Source organism: Populus alba, chromosome 14 (genome assembly GCF_005239225.2).
Source record: "Populus alba chromosome 14, ASM523922v2, whole genome shotgun sequence".
NCBI lineage: Eukaryota > Viridiplantae > Streptophyta > Magnoliopsida > Malpighiales > Salicaceae > Populus > Populus alba.
This window is the reverse complement of record NC_133297.1, coordinates 5,189,283-5,209,266: the sequence shown is the minus strand read 5'-3', so window position 1 is coordinate 5,209,266 and position 19,984 is coordinate 5,189,283. Positions and strand designations below refer to the sequence as shown.

Genomic DNA, 19,984 nt, shown 5'->3' with positions numbered 1-19,984 from the left:
CCACTGCGGTGGAATTTGATTCTAAAGTTGTTTTTCTCCGCATCACGCTTTCTTGGGGCATGAGGTGAACCTAGCAGCGGTGGCCGTATTCCAGTCAAGCATGACTCTGCTGAATTGGCCCACGGACGACTGCTCATGCTTTCGGATGCAAAATATGATATTGGTGGTCTCAACCCCTTCGTGCTACCCGTTCGATTGCTCTATGTTCTATAAGAAGGGTTTTTGCACTCATTCAAGACTATTAGAGATGCAAAATATGATATGGTATTGTAAAAGGCTATTAGAGTTCTGTGATTTTGAACAACATCATTGAGAAAATAGTTTATTGCAATGTTCAGAGCTCTACTTTCTATGGTACTTTCGTCACATCTATTATATCACAAAATTATTTGCCTTGTTGTTAGCATTAGATTGACCACCACTGCAATTATGATTCATTCTTGCATTTCACTGCACTGAATTTCCCAAGCTTCTGTTTTTAGGACAGTGAATCACACAGCAGTAATTTTCAGCTGAAATCATATCCCAATTTCTTTGCTCCAGCTAGCAGTGCCTACGTGAGGGCATGTAGCTCTTCTCTCTTGTGAAAAGTGAAGAATTAATTAATTGTGATGTATTTTAATGTACAGATATATATAGCTACAGCAGAGTACTGTTCTAGGAAATAAGTTACCGTTACACTAGAATTAAAGTTGTCCCATATATTATGGGATTGCAACAATTACGAGATATACAATTCCTTAATTTATGGAGATTGTCTCTTATGGAGATTTTATTCTCTAACACTCCCCCTCAAGTTGGAGAGTGAATGTTTTGAAGTCCCAACTTGCCACTTAAGAATTTTAGTTGATCCCGTCCCAATGCCTTTGTGAACATGTCGGCAATTTGTTCATGTGAGCGAACGTGAGAAGTAGAGATGATTCCTGCTTGTAGCTTCTCCCTTACAACGTGACAGTCTATCTCTATATGTTTAGTACGCTCATGAAACACAGGATTGGCTGCAATGTGCAAAGCAGCTTCATTATCACAATTTAATATTGTGGGTTTATCTTGAATGACTTTTAAATCATCTAGAATGTAGCGTAGCCATGTTATCTCTAGGCACGTGGTTGCCATGGCGCGATATTCTGCTTCTGCTGTTGATTTTGCAACATTTGATTGTTTCTTAGATTTCCAAGAAATAAGAGAACCACCAAGGAATACACAATACCCTGTGGTAGATCTTCTCGTTGTAGGGCATCCTGCATGGTCAGAATCACAATAAGCTATTAAGTCAAGGTTGTTATCCGCTGGAAAGAACAAACCTTGACCAGGTGTGCCTTTGATAAACCTCAAGACCCGAAGTGCTGCATCTAAGTGTGGTTTTCTAGGTTGTTGCATAAACTGACTCAATATCTGAACAGAATACACAATGTCTGGTCGAGTGACTGTGAGGTAGATTAACCTCCCAACTAATCGTCGATAACGGGTTGGATCTTCAAGTGGAACACCATCAGTAGGAGTAAGTTTCAGATGTTGTTCCATGGGAAAAGAGTCTGGTCGTCCACCTAGTAGGCCTGCATCTTGTAAGATATCTAAGGCATACTTCCGTTGACACATAAAGATTCCTTGTTTTGATCGAGAAAATTCAAGCCCCAAAAAATATCTTAGATCACCAAGGTCTTTGATGCGGAAGTGTCGAAGCAAGAATGATTTGAGACTGTTTATTTCATCCAAACTATTGCCAGTAACAAGTATGTCATCAACATATATAAGAACGGCAGTGAGAGAAGTACCATTAACTCTGGTAAAAAGTGAATAATCTGCCTTGGACTGTTGGAAACCAGCTGTCTGAATGGCTGTGGAAAACTTAGAAAACCAGTTACGAGAGGCTTGTTTCAGACCATATAAAGACTTGTTGAGACGACATATAAGATTCTCCCCCTGTCGGCGAAGACCAGGAGGAGGGTCCATATACACGACTTCAGATAAGTCACCATGAAGAAATGCATTATGGACGTCAAGTTGGTGAATGAACCAACCACGGGCAGAGGCCACAGCAATGAGGCAACGAAGAGTGGTGAGTTTAGCAGTTGGAGAAAAGGTTTCCTGATAGTCGATGCCTTCAATCTGAGTATAGCCCTTAGCAACAAGACGAGCTTTGTAACGATCAATCGTACCATCAGATTTGTATTTAATCTTGTAAACCCATTTACAACCAATGGGTTTGTGGCCAGAAGGTAATGGCATGAGGGTCCAAGTATTTTGTTGTTCCAAAGCATCAAGTTCATCTTGCATAGCATCTCGCCAGTGAGGATCTTTGACAGCTTGGGTATAAGAAGTGGGCTCAGTTGTGCCTGAAATGTTAGCTAGGAAAACTCTATAGGAAGGAGAAAACCGAGAAAGGGATAAAAAATGAGATAAAGGGTGATGAGTACCTGAAGGAGATGGCGTCGGAGCGGATGAGAAGTGTGGGGAGATAGTAGCATTGGAGAGGTGATAATATTGTTGCCAAGATGGAGGACGTTTTTGGCGGGTGGATTGTCGAGTAGGAACAAGTGCAGGCGCTAAAGAGGAAGGTGATGAAGGCGTAAGGTCAAATGAGGAGGACCCATGTGGGTAATGTGTGTTAGATCGGGTATTGGGTTCAGATGAGGGTAGTGGGTTGGAGTGTGAGCTAATGGGAAATGGATCTGGGTGAGGTGGGTCCAATGGTAAAGGGAGGACTGGATGTGTTAAGGGCAGTGAGTGTTTTTCAGCATAGGGGAAAATGGTTTCATGAAAGGTAACATCCCGACTAACAAGAAAGTGATGAGAATCAAGGTCGTATAATTTGTAACCTTTTTGACCTGTAGGGTAACCAAGAAAGATGCAACGACGGGCACGAGAATCAAATTTATGGTGAGGGTGAACTATAGTAGCATAACAAAGGCAACCAAAAACTCGAAGATGCGAGTAAGTTGGTGGTTTATTATAGAGCAGTTCAAAAGGGGATTTTTGGTTTAGTAATGGGGTGGGTAATCTATTAATAAGGTAGATTGCGGTCAAAATACACTCCCCCCAAAAAGATAAGGGTAAATTAGATTGGAAGCGCAAAGCACGTGCGACATTGAGAATGTGGCGATGCTTGCGTTCAACAATGCCATTTTGTTGTGGTGTATACACACATGAACGTTGAAACTCAACCCCATTGTTAAGAAAAAAATCTTTCATAGAAAGAAATTCAGATCCATTATCAGTGCGTATGGTTTTAATGTTAACATTAAATTGAGTGCAAACAAAAATAAAGAAGGATTTAAGCAGGGATTGGGTGTCAGATTTGTTACTCATGAGAAAAACCCAAGTGCATCTAGTAAAATCGTCTACAATAGTGAGAAAATAACGAGCACCGGAATGTGATGAAATCCGGTGTGGTCCCCAGATATCACAATGAAGTAAGGAAAAAGGTGCAGTAGTAGAAATATTACTTAAGGGAAAAGAACTTCGAGTTTGTTTGGCCATTGGGCAAACACGACAATGATTATCAAATAAAGTAGGCATGGAAGGAATAAAGGAAGAAAGCAATTTGAGGCGAGCAACTGAAGGATGCCCAAGTCGTTGATGCCAAAGAGTGGACGGAGAGGAAACATGACAGGAAAGTGGCACCTGAGAGATAGATGACATGTAGTAGAGTCCACCATCTTGTTTACCCCATCCAATCATCTTCCCCGTAGCCAAGTCCTGGATGGCACAAAAATCAGGAAAAAGAATTATACAACAACGTAAAGATTTTGTGAGTTTACTAGCAGACATTAAATTGAGACGAAAAGAAGGCACATGAAGAACATTGTCAAGGGTAATGTTTTTATTAAAGAGAATAGTTCCAGTGGAATCGATGGGCACTGATGAACCTGTAGGTAGATTAACACATGACATACGAGAAGTATTAGAGTGAATAAAAAGGGTAGGATCAGATGAAATATGGTCCGTGGCACCACTATCAAGTATCCAAGAGTGAGATAAAATTGAATTAACAGATGGGGAATTGGGCAGACCTGCAGCGTTGGCAAAAACATCTGTATTTTCAGATGTGGGTTTAGAGAAGTGTACCATTGCTGCTGCTAATTGTTTGCATTGATCTACAGAAAGACCATCCAAAATATTTTTCAAATTTTGAGTGGATCGATCCACATGAGAACTGGATTGTTCAGTTTGGGTCGCAGCTGTTGTTGGTTTTGCTTGGACCTGATGTGCATAAGAAGATGAAGTGCGCCATTTGTTGCGGCTTTCATTGTGTGATGCACTCCTTGCGTTAGAATGCCCAGATGGGTTGGAACCACCATGATAAAGTTTATGTCCAGGAGGATAGCCATGAAGCTTGTAACAATGATCGATTGTGTGATGATCCTGATTGCAATAGGTACAGTGCAGTGTGCGTTCATAAGAGGTTGGTGTGCCTCTGAAACTAGTCTGATTTCCAGAACGATGGTGAGAAGATCCGGCTCTTTTTTGTGTTTTCACGGCAGCAGCGATGGAAACTCCTTCGATGACAGGTGATCCAATTTCCCGTTGCTTCTCCTCCTGAATAATTAGTGAATATACCTCCCGAACACTTGGGAGTTCTTTCATAAGTAAGATTTGGCCACGCACAGCATTGTACGAATCATTTAACCCCATCAAAAACTGCATAATTTGGTCCTGTTCTTTAAACTTATTGTATTCTTTCATTCCATCACAAGAGCAAGATGGTGTTCCCCTGTAGGAGGTTAGTTCATCCCAATAGCTTTTAAGTTTTGTATAATAATTGGATACAGGCATCGAACCTTGGGTGTGGAAGGCAATTGCCTTTTGGATTTGGTAGATTCGTGGAGCATTGCCTTGAGAAAATCGATCTTCAAAGTCTTTCCAGATTTCACGTGCTGTGTCTGCATAAACAACCCCTTCTGCCAAATCAGGTTCGACCGCATTGAGTAGCCAAGAAAGCACCATTTTGTCACACCTTTCCCAGAGGGCGAAGTCAGCTGGTTTATTTGCTTGCGAAGGTGTTTCATAGGAGCCATTCACAAAACCAATTTTGTTCTTGGCTGTAAGGGCAATAATCATGGAGCGTTTCCACGTGGGATAATTATCACCATTAAGGCGCTTGGTAACAAGTAAGAGCCCTGGGTGATCTGAAGAGTGTATAAAAAAAAGATTCTCAATGATGGAGCTTTGAGAAGACTCATCGTCATTGCCCATGATGAAAGAAGATAAAGAGGAAATCTGTTTCAATCAAAGAGAAAGAATACAAAAGCTGCAACGGAAAAAGAAGAGCCACCACAAGGTAAGCTCTGATAAAAGAAGATAAAGAAGAAATTTGTTTCAATCAAAGAGAAACAAGACAAAGATTGCAGCGGAAAAAGAAGAGCTAGCAGAAGGTACGCTCTGATACCATGTGAAAAGTGAAGAATTAATTAATTGTGATGTATTTTAATGTACAGATATATATAGCTACAGCAGAGTACTGTTCTAGGAAATAAGTTACCGTTACACTAGAATTAAAGTTGTCCCATATATTATGGGATTGCAACAATTACGAGATATACAATTCCTTAATTTATGGAGATTGTCTCTTATGGAGATTTTATTCTCTAACATCTCTCTCCAGGGTTTCAGAACCATGATAGAAGAGAGAGGAAAGAGAATGAGCAGGTGCAGAAAACTAGGTCCAGCCAAATGTCAAATGCAAGTTTAGTTGCTCCATCTTGCACTGTTGCACGTCTTTGTTGCTGCTACTGAGGTACTGTATCCTGCACTATCAAGTTTTAGTGTATCTTTGCTCATAATCTTGCCTCACCGATCTTTATATTCATGCATTAAGTTACAGGATTGGTACTATAATCAGAGATGGACGGGTTGAGCATAGATCATTGAGGGGGTTAATCTTCTGTCGATGTGCGTGCAATTGTATTGATGGAAGAACAAGTTGGAAATGAAGTTGGATCAACCACCGAAGCTTTAGTTTAGGAGTTTAACGTGGCATTGACTTCAAATTCCCTCATGCTCAGGATGAGCTGGAAACAGCGTTACCTGATTTGCACATTTACCTGGAGAGGATTCGGACTCTGGCACTCCAAGGAGAAATGTACCAGCCATTGGTAAATGTCCTGCCAAGTTCCTCCATTTAGCTGTAAGCTCATCCCAGGAGAAATGTATGATCAGCATTATACAAGTCTTATGGTGTTCGATCGTGGTTGTCTAGCATAAGAGATACTAACTAGATCATGAGATAGCAAAATATTGTTGCTGTGTTGAAGTTAAGCCTTAACAATTATTTTGTTCATCCTTTAAATCAGGTTCCAGATAGCTTTGGTATTCTTTATTAGTTATCTTTTTTCTTCTTGTTCTTTATTTTTTTCTCTTCTTTTTCAAGAGCCGGATAGGGACTGCATGCAGTGTAGAGGTTTTAGTTGAATGTAAATTCCAAGTGATTTTATAGTTATATTCTTGTTTTGGTTTGGTGTATTCAGACAGTTTATTAAGTTTTTCCGACTGTTATTGGAGAAAGTATATTTAAAAGTTTCAATCAACATATAAATTAGTCCCAACATATCTTTACCATACGAAAATATATATTTTATATTAAAATGTGAACTGAACAGGTCAATCGACGGAGCAATTTTTTTATTTGACAGCTGTACACCAACATATCCTTACACTAATGTAATTACTTTATCACTCTTCTAAAAAAAAAAGAAAATAAAATAAAGAACCTAGAAGCTGGGGGTGATTCAATCTTTTGACACAGATCATTAGTTATTAAAAAGTTAATCGAAGATATATGTATATTTTCTAATTTTTTAAGCAGGGTGAAGATAACTAAAATGCTCTTTAAAAACAAATTTTAAAGTTAACATATAAGGGTTTTTTCATCTTTTATTTTTAAAAAATATAATAAAACGACAACTTTATTTTTAAAAGTAAAAATTTTAAAGATTGTATTTAGGGCTTTTTAATATTTTCATCTGATTTTTTTTATTATTATTAAGTAAAGCAAAGATAATTTGTGTTCAAGGGTTTGTAATTTTTTAATCTTTTCATTCTTGGTTATTTTTTTATTATCAAGTAGAGTAAAGATAATTTGATATTTTCAATATTATTTAAATTAAAAAAAATTATTAACACGTGGAAGTTGCTTATACTATTCAAGCAAAGGGTATGGCGCCACCCAATAGCTCTCTTTTACATGTTGCTAGAATCATAGTTAAGTTTTTTTCCATTTTAGCTGGTGTATGTAGATATTGGTAAGGTGGTTTGTCCCCAACACAACTTTATATTAAGTTATTATGATCACATGATTTATCGTGAGTTTGACAAGCTAACTCAAGTTGTATTATTCTTTATTATTTAGATTACAAGCCTATCATACTAACTCAAATTAACTCGAATCAATTTTATTTTTTTTTTTCATTTCATATTTAATTGGCTAAAAATTAAACTATGTTATTTATTCTCTGTTAAAAAAGCTTTTTTTTATTATTATTATAACTGTTTTTTAATGTTGATTAATAATTGTTTATTTTTATTATTATTTAATTAAAATAAAATTAATTTATTTAAATAATCAATATATAAGTCTAGTATTATTTATTAAATAATCTTTGAGCATGTTTGCTATTCTTAAATGTATACTTTTATGAAAAAAAATTGAAAAATATAATTTAATTAATCAAATTTTATATTTATTTTTACTTTTTAAAAATTATCCGTTAAAATCTTATAAATTTTTAAAAATATTAAAAATTTATATTACTGTGAATTTCAGACAGTAAAATTTGTATAGTCTGAAGGGGCATTTTGCAATCATCATGCGGCGTATAGTTGATTTAGCGAGTGAAAATGAAGTCAAAACTCGAAAGGATTCGGTGCTGCCCTCTGCTTATCAGCACGGCGACGCATCCCTTCTCTATGAAAAAAACAAAAAAAAACAAAAAAGGTGGTTCTCTACTCTTTATCCCATGGCATACAAAGTAGTTTTCAATATATTTTTTTCTTAGGTGGTTCTCGAGCTTTTTAAAAAAACATGCCCTCATTTTTTAACAAGGCACTAGTTAACTAAATTATTATCTAGTTTTTTTTCTCAAAAAAACATTAAAAACATAGAACAGATATGATACTCTACCCCCAAGGTGGGGTAGGAAGCACCAGAAGGAAAACTGTAGCAAGGGCGCTGGCAAAGAGGCAAAAGCCTCTGGTAAACTGATTCCTGGCTCCGCGGTATCGCCTCGGCCACCGATGTTGTGGCGTTTATAAATAGAGCGGCCAAAAATGCTGACATAACCCTCTTGTGAGTATCGCATGGAGAAGTAGGCATTGATTGGTAAGAAAAGGAAATTAGTACTAACTTGATTAAATAATTAAGTAAAAGAAAAGAAGATGAAGAAGAAAGCAAGGAGATTTATAAGAACCTGTCTCTCTCGAAACCAAGATTTGGCCTATGTTATGCAGCCATTTTCTTCTGCTTTCTTTTGCTTCGGAGATGCTGTCGAGGTCGAGGAAGTTGCTGGATGGGGGAGGAGGGGCGGGGCCTCGTCCTTTTTTATAGGCGAGTCACAGCTGGAGCTTTCTATGCCAGGAAAATAAAAGTCAAGTCGAGTGGGTCCTCGAAACGTCCTTAGTTTTGTCTAGGACGTTTTTTATTTTTATTAATGTCGATGCTCGAATAATTTACATGTATTTTTATTTTTAGAGTAAAAAGATATAAATTTTTAGATCAAATTTTATAAATAAAAAATTTTACTTAAAAATAATAAGAAAAAATAATAATAATTATAAAATTAATGACCAAAGTTAATATAAAAATTAAATTTAAAAAAATGAAATTAAAAAAAACAATATTAAAAACAAAATATATATAGAAATTAAAAATTTAAGGTTCAAATTTGATATAATCATCAAATAATATGACATTTTTAAATTTTTCACAACTACTAGAAATTGTTTTCAGTCCAAAATACAAGGAAAATACTTTTCTGAAAATTAGGCCAAATTTTTCTTTGATTAAAAAATATTTTTCATTAACTAATTTTTTTTAATAATAAACAAATATTAGTAAATTTAAAACTTAATTTTTTTAAAGATCTTTTTTTCAAAAAACAAACACCGAGAGTTGTAGTTTTGATTAGCTTTTTGTGTTTATAGGAAATACAAGTTTATTACAAGAGAAGTAGGAAACCAGTTCTTGTTCCGTGATAAGTTTTCACCTTCTTTTATTATATAGCGTGCCTATTTTTTTTTCAAAATTTTTTTATTAAAATAATTAAAAATATATATATATATTAAATGATTTTATTTTTTCTGCAAATGTTAATTAATAGCTAAAACAGAAAGTTGATATTCATAACAATAAGTATAAAAAAAAACTTATAAAAATACAAATATATTACATTAATTGTCTTTTTATTTTATATATTTTCTTGCATTTATCATCAAGATTTAGTTTGATTGTTAAGTGTATATGATTCTCCGTATTATATATGCATAATAAAAACATGAGTAATTCATTTAAAATTTCTTAAGAAAGAAAAAATAAAATTAAAAGATAAATTATAATAATTTGTTCTTAGTATTATAAACTTGTAAAAATCCTTTTTAAAAGTCTAATTCCTGAAAAAATAATAATTAAACAAAACAATTTCAAAGAAAAGACGGAGAAGATATTGGTAAAAAAAAAAAAGATTAAACCAAAAAAAAAATATAGCATTGTGGTTCTAGAACGCACCTAGCCTAAGAGAGAAAAAGCCCAAGGCCCAAGGCCACTTGCTTGGATTTGCTTTTGTGTTTTTTTATGTTGCCTACCCGGATCTCTTTGGGTTTTTTTTTATTTTATTCCGTTTATATAGATAGAGACTTTTATAATTTAAAATTTTATTTTACAAAATCAATTTTTATTTCAACATCAAAATAATATATGACATTGAATAAACAAGATCATGTAAATAAAAAATAATACCAACACATAATGCGTGGGAGTAATGTTGAGATTATGAACTAGAAATACAATTAATTGGATGTTGTATTAACAGTAAACAAACCTGCCAGTTCTATTTACAAACAAAAAATCTTATTTCATTACATTTGTTTACATGCCAAGTAAATTCCTCGTGATCAACCTCTTTCAAATCTTCCTCTTCAAACATATAGAGATTTTTTTAAAAAGAAAAGAAAAGAAAAAAACAGAGAGGGCGGGGAGAAGAACAACCAGAAATAGTTACAAACAAGTATTTTCCTATGCCAATTACTGTATCTAAATTCTGAGGAGATGTAGTGAGCTAGACACGTGGCTGATTTAGTTCCTCCTCGTGTCTCCTCACGCGTGGAATTAGCTTGGCAAACATGTCAAGTAACTTATTGGTTAACTGGCTTAAAATGTTGAAAAACTCTCTCCTTGATTCATATGCGACTCCCAGAAATAAACAGGCCCATACGACGGAAATAACGCACCCCAGAATTGGAGCAAGAATAGCTAGAAGCAATATCGCAGCAAGGGCACTGGCAAAGAGTCGGAGATTGCCAACCAGTGTGTAGTAAGTCGATTCTCGAGCTCGGAGCATCACTTCGGCCACCGATGCCGTGGCATATATAAACAGAGCAACAAGGAAAACTGACATAATAACGTCGTGGCTGTCGAATGGAGAGCCTTTAATTGACTGGTACTTCACTTGGATTTGATTGTTTAGCGTCCCAACCAGGAGGGCAAATACTCCGTGTTGCATAATAATGCTGTTATCACATCAACAATTAAAATCGCTAAGTACGCAAAAATTAAAGACAATTTAAGAGGCTAATTCCTTGCCCGGAAAAATAGAGATTAAAGTGAAGGAAGCATTAATACAAGAAAGAGGAAGGGACGGGCTTTGAAAAAAAAAGAAATTTAATATAGACTAACCTTTCCTTTTCGAAAGCAGGATTTTCCCTGGGGTTTACAGCCATTCTGCTCTGCTCTATTTCTCTTCTCTACACAGATAGTCAGATACTGTCTTTGTACTTGAGGAGGCTTGAATGGGTTTTCAAGTGTTTGTGCTGAATTTGCTGGTAGAGATGGAGGGAGGGGCTTTTTTTATAAGTTGAGGGGCGAAGATTGCAGGCTGGTATTTTTTTGATTGGTGGAACTTTGTGTGGGGCCTTTCTTGGAAGCTTGAATTACCAATAAAATGTCGGGAAGTCAAAATACGTCTTCAATTTTGTACAGAGACGCAATTTCAGAACCCTGTGTCTCAATAGAAGATCCATATCAGTCCCTGGAGTGATAAAACTTGCAATCATTCATCGAAATATCAGCAGGCCAATCAAAGTCTTCCACCGCAGAATTACAAGAACAATGCGAAAGTTCGTGTGAAGAAATGTGTTTATGTAAACAGTCAGCTTGTGACATGTTTTGGTTATAATACTTTGAAGGCCTCCTTTTTTCAAGAAAAAAGAAAAATTGAGAGAAAAAATAAAATTAATTTCTACTCAGCTTGCGATCAAAACCATACAGTTATATGATTTTAATGTAGATTCTTCTTCTATTATATATTCAAACACCGTTTCTCCTTCTTTCTTCTTTCTGTTTTTTCCTTCATTTTTCAATGCAACAAGCCCACAATCTCTCTAAAAAAACAAGATGTAAGAATATTGGGTAGGGAAATACACGAGTTTTGCAATTGTGTTGTTGCAAGAAAAAATAAGGGTGAAGTTCTGGTAAAAAAATAATTGGGTTGTTCCAAAAGTAGACTTGATATTGGATTGATTGAGAATTGTATTTTATATTATTTTTTTATTTGTTTTTTATATAATTATTCAGGCCTCCTTATTTAGGTATGACAGTTTAACTTGAGTTAACTTATATCATTGTTTTTGTCTTTTTTTATCTAATTTTATTTTCAATTTAATCTTTCAATATTAGATTTATTAGGAATTGAGATTTATAATTTGTTTTTTTATTTTATTTTTATAGGGTTAGCACGGTCTTATAACCTGGGTTACGGGTTAAGTTGGTTGACTTAGGTTTTTTTTGTTCCTTTTTAATTGATTTTGTTTTCAATTTTATCTTTCAATACTGAGTTGATTAAGAATTAAACTTCATAATTTATTTTAATTTGTGTTTTATAAGGTTATCATGGTCTCATAACTTGGATCCCGAGTTTATTCGGTTGTTTTAGGTGTTTTTTATGTTATTTTTTTAATTAATATATTTTAACTTTATCCTTTAACATTGGGTTGATTGTAAATTGAGCTTCATAATTTGTTGTAATTTATTTTTTATAGAGTTATCTCAATCTAATGACCCAGGTTTTACAGGTTGACTCAGCTTATTTTTTTAGTTGAATTTTATTTTCAATTTTATTTTTCAACACTAGGTTGATTGGGAATCAAGTTTATATATATTTTTTATTTGTTTTTTATAAGGTTATTAGAGTTTCATGTCCTGAGTAGTAAATTTATAGTTTAATCTAAATTAATCCGAATCAACCTAATGAGTTAAACTATATTTTTATTGGTTATTTAAGTTTTTTGTACTTGCTAAGTTAACTATGTGGCATCGAATCAATTTCTAAATATATTTTTTATTAAAATTATATTAATAATATCTAAATATTTTATATATTTTAAAAAAAAATAATTTAACCCATAACATAGTGTTAGCGATTATTAGAATTATTTATAGGCCACTTAGCAATCATCACTTGGCGTATAACCGGCTTCGCAAGTGAAAATGAAGTCAAAAGGATTTGGTGCTGCCCTCTGCTTATCACTAAGTCGACGTGTCTTTTTTATTTGGATAAATAAAAGGGGAAAAAGAGAAGTGGTGGAGTATGATATCTCTCTAGTTAGTCTCTAGAAAATTATAAAGAAATCGTATAACATTTTTTTCAATCATCCTATTTTATACAACAGCTCTGAATGAGCCTTTCAACTAGCATCTTATGTGAATAAGTTGTCTTGTTAAGAAAAAGCTAACTAGTTTTCTTGGATTAAATATGCTAGTTTAATTGAAAAATTGAAAAATCAATTATTAAACCAGATTGATATTTGACTTAGATTGTGCATGAATATGAATCAATAAGAGCACCATTTCTCCTTTATTATGAAAAACAAACTCTAGCCTTCTAATGTGGATATCTTTCTATGTCTTAACAGTAAGCATGGCACCAAGGTGGGATTTTTGGTCCACCAGGAGGTCCATGCCCCATCATGCACTCAATCTAAATTATATTGTTCACAGGCTGAGCCTGAGGTTCATTTAAAAGTTTGTTTAAATCAAAATATAAGCCCGGCCCATAAGTAGAACATCTCTCTCACGAACCTCCAGGACTCCAAGTCTTGCCATTTGCTAACGTTGCATTTTGAAGGATGAGGAATGTTTTAGGTTGGGGCTCAAGCACAAACTTCATTACTAGCTCCTCTCTATAAGCTTGCTGACCATCAAAGCTTTTGGTAGCGATGAGCAGGTTAACCATGGCTAATAAATCTAGCTAAGAACACTTTGCTAGTCCCATAGATGCAAAAAGAATACACGAAAAAGTGACCTCTTCTCTATTCAATTCTCTTGTACAACAACAAATACAACATATCTTGACAATCTAACAATACAATCCTAATCCGTCTCGAGACTTTGTAAAGAGCTGCACTTTCTGCTGACTAGCTTGAGTCTTCTTCACGGCTCCTCTCACCATCAAATAGCTTTTCCAACATGTCAGTATATGCCTGGCTTAGCAATTGGTACAATTGTTGACATGATTCATATGCTAGTGACACCAATAAACAAATCCACAGAATAGAGATGATAGAGTACCCCCAAGGTGGGGTTAGAAGCACCAGGAGGGAAACTGTAGCAAGGGCGCTTGCAAAGAGGCGGATGCTGCCGAAAAGCCTCTGGTAAACTGATTCCTGCCTCCGCGGTATCGCCTCGGCCACCGATGCTGTGGCGTATATAAATAGAGCGGCCAGAAACGCTGACATGACCCTCTTGTGAGTATCGTATGGTGAAATAGGCATTGATTGGTATTTCACTTGGATTTGTTTATTTAATGTGTCCACGAGCAGAGCGAAGACTCCATGATGCACAACGATGCTGTCACCATTAACAAAATTAAAATAGCTTCAGCAAGGTCGTTTTACAAAACAGTGTATATGTATAACTTCTGTTCTGATGTCGAGGAAGTTAATGGGTAAGAAAAGGAAATTAGTACTGACTTGATTAAACAATTAAGTAAAACAAAAGAAGATGAAGAAGAAAGCAAAGAGATTTATAAGAACCTGTCTCTCTCGAAACCAAGATCTGGCCTATGGTTTGCAGCCATTTTCTTCTGCTTTCCTTTTCTATGGAGATGTCTTCGAAATTGAGCTGGTTCCCCGGATAGTCGAAGGGGAGCAGGGCCTCGTCCTTTTTATAGCGAATTGAAACTGGAGCTTCCTAGTCGAGGAAAATAAAGGTAAGTTGAGTGTGGGTCCTCGAGACGTCTTTAGTCCTTAAGACGTTTTTTCGAAACCCGGCGTCTCGAGCTAAATAAAAATTAAAGAATCCTCGCGTTCGCTAAAATATTAACTTCGTCTCCTTGTTAAAAAAAAAAACGGCACTCGTCACCAAACTTGACAGGACTACATGAATGATTAGAAATTCAGTGTGTGTGTGTGTGTATTCTCTTCTAATACTCAAAACACTAAGAAAGTCAAGTCACTATATCATATAATTGATATATAGGTGGTTGTTACGATTACTTGAAAATATTATGACTATAATGCCTTTAAATATAAGAAATATTAAAATAAGACGACGACGAATTAATTTCAAGTATTTATTACTCCAAAAATGGCTTTCCACAAAAAAAGGGGTATTTTTTCTCTTTGAAAATAACGGGTTTTCTTTTTGATGAAATTGTACTTGACCTTTCATAGCTATCGTAATTATAGAACAATTAGCTCAATTGCAAAATTATGAATAAATCTGAATAGACATAATTAATTACTTAAGTGAAAAGGCATACTTAAGTGACTCGTTATGAACCCGGGGACACTCTTACTTTTAAGGTTAAATGGACTCTTTGATTCGTATGATTATCACGTATCATTCACAATTAATGCAACACAAACTGATAAGATAAGTTTTCATAGCACAAAAAAATATAACTCATGATTTATAACTTGAAGATGTTATAATTGAAATATTAATTAATTAATCTGGTCAATCATAGAATTTAAAAATAATAAAGTAATTCTTAGTTATTGTCAATCTAGATTTGAAATCTGATCGTATATTAATTCTTACCCTTTGCATTTACCTTTAGACTAGCTTGTTTTGAAATTTGGAAGAGTAAAAAATCAAGAATAATTGAATGTACAGGCTCCATTTAATTTGATCCTATTGTGCTTTTTTTTTTTTTAGTTTAACATGGGTATCCGGGTCAGCTTGCGTGTACCTCGACTAATTCCACAGACCCTGAAGTTAACGACCATGTAAGCCTCCAATGGCTATCGTATGAGCAATCTAGGGCTCGAACCTGAGACCACAGAGGGAACAAACCTTTTGGTTCCGAGCTTTTACCATTAGACCACCACCTAGATGGTTTCCTGTTGTACTTTTTATTTAGATAGCTTGTGGTCCAATATTTAAAAACATTTTGATAAATATTTTTTTTAAAAAAAAAACAGGCACATTATCTTAAAAAAAGAAGGTGGAAACTTATCATAAAACTAGAACTGTTCTCTACTTCTCTTGTAATAAACTTGTATTTCTTATGAGCACAATTTATGGTTATATTTTATATTTTTTTATAATCATATATATGAAACTACTATGCATAATATTTTTAAATAAAGCACTTGAATATTCAATAAGAATAATATATATATATATATATATATATATATATATATTATATATATTGTTTTTGTTTTTACTTTCAATTCTTTATGATGTTTACTCATTTTATTTTTCATATAGCCACCTAAAAATAATTGGTTAACAGATTGTGATAAATATTTATATAAAAAAAATATTTTTATAATTTTATTTTATCAAAATAAAAAGAAATAAATGAATAACTAAGAGAAAAGACCGATTAAATAAATAATTTTTTCATCCTAAGTTTAAATAATTTAAACCACTATAATTTTTTATTTTAATACTTTTAATTTCTTATTCAAAAACTTATGCTGTTGATAAAAAATTTAATGGCTTTCTCATATCAAAATAGAAATGCATAGAGGAAAATAGAGAATTTTTACTAAAAAAATACATCTTTTTCTCTAAAAATTAAATTATTTGAAATTATTTGAAGTAATTTTTTAATCACTGTGAAATTAGATATTAATTGATTTTAAAAATTATCCGATGTCGCTTGAAAATTATATATATATATATATATATATATATATATATATATATATAGAGAGAGAGAGAGAGAGAGAGAGAGTTGTGCAGGAGACATGGGTGTCGGACCAAAGAGGTGTCTTTTTTTTTTTTTTTTTTTATAACCGGGGTGTCCGGGCCAGCTTGCGCGCACCACAACTAATCCCCGGACCCATTGAATATCCTGCAAGCCCAGTGAACAGGTAAGACACCACGGGAATGACAGGGGTACTCTTTGAGGTTCGAACCCGGGACGTTCACAAGGATTGAACTTGCAGTTGACCACAGCAGCTAAGCCCTCGAGTGTCCAAAGAGGTGTCTTTGTATTGGGCTACTGGTGGAGGGGTTAAAAAAAGATGGAAAAACGCTTGAGAGTCTCAGACGTCTGCACTGTTTATACTTTATAGTCAAAGACGAATACTCCTCCACTTCACATCAGCACGTTTTAAAGTCGATGCTCCGTAGACGTTATCCACGCGTTAGAGAGGTGGGATCCAATGGCTTGGTGACAGCCCACGTGGACCCGGTAAGATTTTTAAAGCCGAGGGCTCTCTGCTGTCTAACAGCGATGAAACCTAGTGAAAGAATGGGCCAAATATTATCAGCAAGTCGCACCTCCCCATTTTGGATAAGACATCCACCGAATGTGTCGGCCCCTGTAAGCCCATCTTGAACCCGAGATCCGCCATCAGTCGACTTGTAGAATTGCTTTAGAAAGGTTATAGTTATTTTTTTAAATATTTTTTATATAAAAATATATTAAAATAATAAATTTTTTATTTTTTTAAATCAATATATTATAATAATTCAAAAAATATATAAAAAATTAATTTTTAACAAAAATAATAATTTTTTTAAAAAATGTTGGTTGGCCTATGTTTCCAAATGGACTCTACATGCTAAAGTTATTAAACATGTTTGATTCGATAGTTGATTTTGATAATATTCTGATTTAAATTTATTTTTAAATTAAATCAGTAATTTATAACTAGATTAAATACAATTATGTGAATTTATAATTTGATTGATTTGATTAAATCTTGATTAGGTTATTTTTAATAATTTTTTTATTTGAAATAACATCCTTCAAGTTAATTAAGACATTATTATTTTAAAATTGATGGATAAATCCATGAACCAAGATTTGAATCATATTTGATAACTATAATCTAAATATATATAGGTGATTAATAAAAAATAAAATAAAATAAAATAAAAAATAAAAATAAAAAACAGAGAGGTTGGGCGGGGAGGTCAAAAAAGAGTTTTCGTTTTCTTCAAGGTGTATTTTTAGATCCTGTCGTATCCTTTTATAATAGATGTATAGTCTACACTTTATAGATAGACTGACCACGGGTTAATCAAGTCTTCTAACAAAGAATAGTCTTCCAAAAGTTTTGGTTAAATCACTTTGAAGTACTCATTTGAATAGAAATGAAAAAAAAAAAAAAAGATTTACCTTCCACCACTTGGAAACAGAACTATGTAAGAAGAATATATGTCATGTACGGAGATCTCTTATTCCTCTTCGATTACAAATTCAAACAATATTTTTTTAAAAAAAAAAACAAATCATAATGAGACTTTTTATATACAAGAAGAAGTAGAAGAAGAAGTTGATTTGCTAATTACCGAGCACAATTCTACTCCAATTTTTTTTTAAAACAAATTATAAGTATTCGGACCAGTTTATATATACCTTAAATAATTTTTCGAAATACTGGAGTTAACGACTAAGTAAATCTCTAGTGATCTTTAGGTTTACAAGACTCAAACTAGTGATATTTAAAAGACAAACTCAGGGTCTGTGATCAGTTGAGCTACATCTCTCAATATTAATAATAATAACTAGCCATAAAAAAATGTAACTAGAAAAATCAAGAGATGGAGGCTAATCAAGATATTTCATCTTGTAACATGAATCATTTACCTGGTTATATTAAATGACTCTTGTTCATTAAAATTATTTTTTTATTTAATCAAATGATAGTAAAGATAGATATATACATGAAATTAATTGAATAAATTAAAGGTAGAAAAATATCAAGCAAGGTTACCCTTGCTGGAAATACTATTAAAAAAATAAATATTTTTTTTATTTTTAAAAATAAATTTTATTTTTATAAAACATAAAAAAATATTATACACTAATTAAAGTAAACTCTTCATAAATTAAATATGTATAACACAATTAAAAGCAACTGTTATTTAAAAATGGCTAGATAAAAAGATTTAAAAAAAAAATAGAAAAGGTGTTAAATTAAATATAAACTGAAAACATCTCATGAAATGAAACTTGTTAGCACTAAAATTAATTATTTTAGTTGGTAAAATCAGTGTTAATATTAATTTTTTCTCTTTATTGTCAAAATACAACGAGATTTTTTTTCTCCTATCTCAAACCAAAGATTAAAAAATAATAAAAAAATGATTTTTTATATCAAAATTAAGCTGGAAAAAAAAAATGAAGAACCATGTAAATATAATTTGAAAAATAAAAGAACTAAATTGAAACTTTACAAGAACTCGCCGACCACCAACTAAATCTAGCTCAGACAACTCAAGTCTCATTCCTCATACAAACAAAAGGAAGAAAACGCCCATAAAAAGTGTGTCATATCTTTCAATTTTCATAAGCCAAGGACATCCAATCCTTTATCTAATTCTCTTATGCATTAAAAAAACAATATATCTTCACAATATAAATTACAAAAAGCAGCCAGGAGCAACAAGTCAATGATTTAACACTATCCTAATCTGTCTCGGGACTTGTAGGGACCTGCGGTTTCTCTCTGGAGCTCCTCACATTTGCAATTAGCCTTTTCAACATGTCCAGTGCCTCATAAGTGGTTTGGCTTAGCAATTGGCATAGATCCTGACAAGATTCATATGCTAACTTCACAAATAAACAGCTCCACAGGACAGAAATGACGCAGGACACGATCAGGGAAAGAATCTCCAGAAGCAGAATCGTAGCAAGGGCGCTAGCAAAGAGGCGAATGTTGCCGACAAGTCTTTGGTGGACTGATTTCTGCGTCCGGAGTATAACCTCGGCAACTGATGTTGTGGCGTATATAAACATAGCAGCATTAAATGCTAACATGACCCTCTGGTGGGTGTCAAATGGAGAAACTCGCATTGACTGGTAATGCACTTGGATTAGGTTGCTTAATGTGTCCACGAGCAGGGCAAAAATGGCATGCTGCGCTACGATGCTGTCACCATAACAAAATTAAAATTACTTAAACACAAGAATTGAAGACGGTGAAATAAAGAGAAAAGGGAATTTAATTTGAATCCCTCTGAACTTTATGAAAAAAAAAAAAATTAAAGGCAAGAGGATTTAGAGTAACCTGTCTCCTTTGAAACCATGACTCGGCGGGTGGTTTTCTGCCATTTTCTGCAGCTTTCTTTAGCTAGAGAGATGATGTCTTTGGGGTTTGGAGTTCTGGAAATGGGTGAGGTGTCGTTAGTTATGGGGCATTTTATAGGGGAGGAAAATTGTCAAAGTCTCGAATCATGTTCACACCACAAATGGGTGGGGTCTTCAAAAGACGTCTTCCGTTTTGTCAAAGGCGTATTCTTCAAAAGCCGGCGTCCTAACCATCTCTTACAAACTTGTACTCTTATCTTATTAATATTAAATATAAAAAG

General features: G+C 33.8%; 1 protein-coding gene and 1 long non-coding RNA gene across 2 annotated transcripts; both read right to left on the bottom strand.

The window, feature by feature from the left end:
• Window positions 1-13,492: 13,492 nt before the first annotated feature.
• LOC118041340 (uncharacterized) lies at window positions 13,493-14,379 on the bottom strand. Its single transcript, XR_012167968.1, has 2 exons — window positions 14,239-14,379; window positions 13,493-14,053 (listed from the first exon to the last, which is right to left on the bottom strand). It is a non-coding gene; the product is annotated as an uncharacterized lncRNA (long non-coding RNA).
• A 4,471-nt stretch (window positions 14,380-18,850) lies between these two features.
• Window positions 18,851-19,780, bottom strand: LOC118041341 (uncharacterized). The gene is made up of 2 exons (XM_035048626.2): window positions 19,684-19,780; window positions 18,851-19,545 (listed from the first exon to the last, which is right to left on the bottom strand). Exons 1-2 carry the CDS (start codon window positions 19,725-19,727, stop codon window positions 19,083-19,085), a joined length of 507 nt encoding a protein of 168 aa, XP_034904517.1. The 5' UTR covers window positions 19,728-19,780; the 3' UTR covers window positions 18,851-19,082.
• Window positions 19,781-19,984: the final 204 nt, after the last annotated feature.

What these genes read in the sequence shown, in the direction of transcription:
- LOC118041341 (XM_035048626.2), bottom strand. Translation starts at nt 19,727, where the DNA reads ATGGCAGAAAACCACCCGCCGAGTCATGGTTTCAAAGGAGACAG. An exon ending in CATGGTTTCAAAGGAGACAG is followed by an intron (nt 19,546 to 19,683) that starts GTTACTCTAAAT and finishes TTATGGTGACAG; the next exon opens with CATCGTAGCGCAGCATGCCA.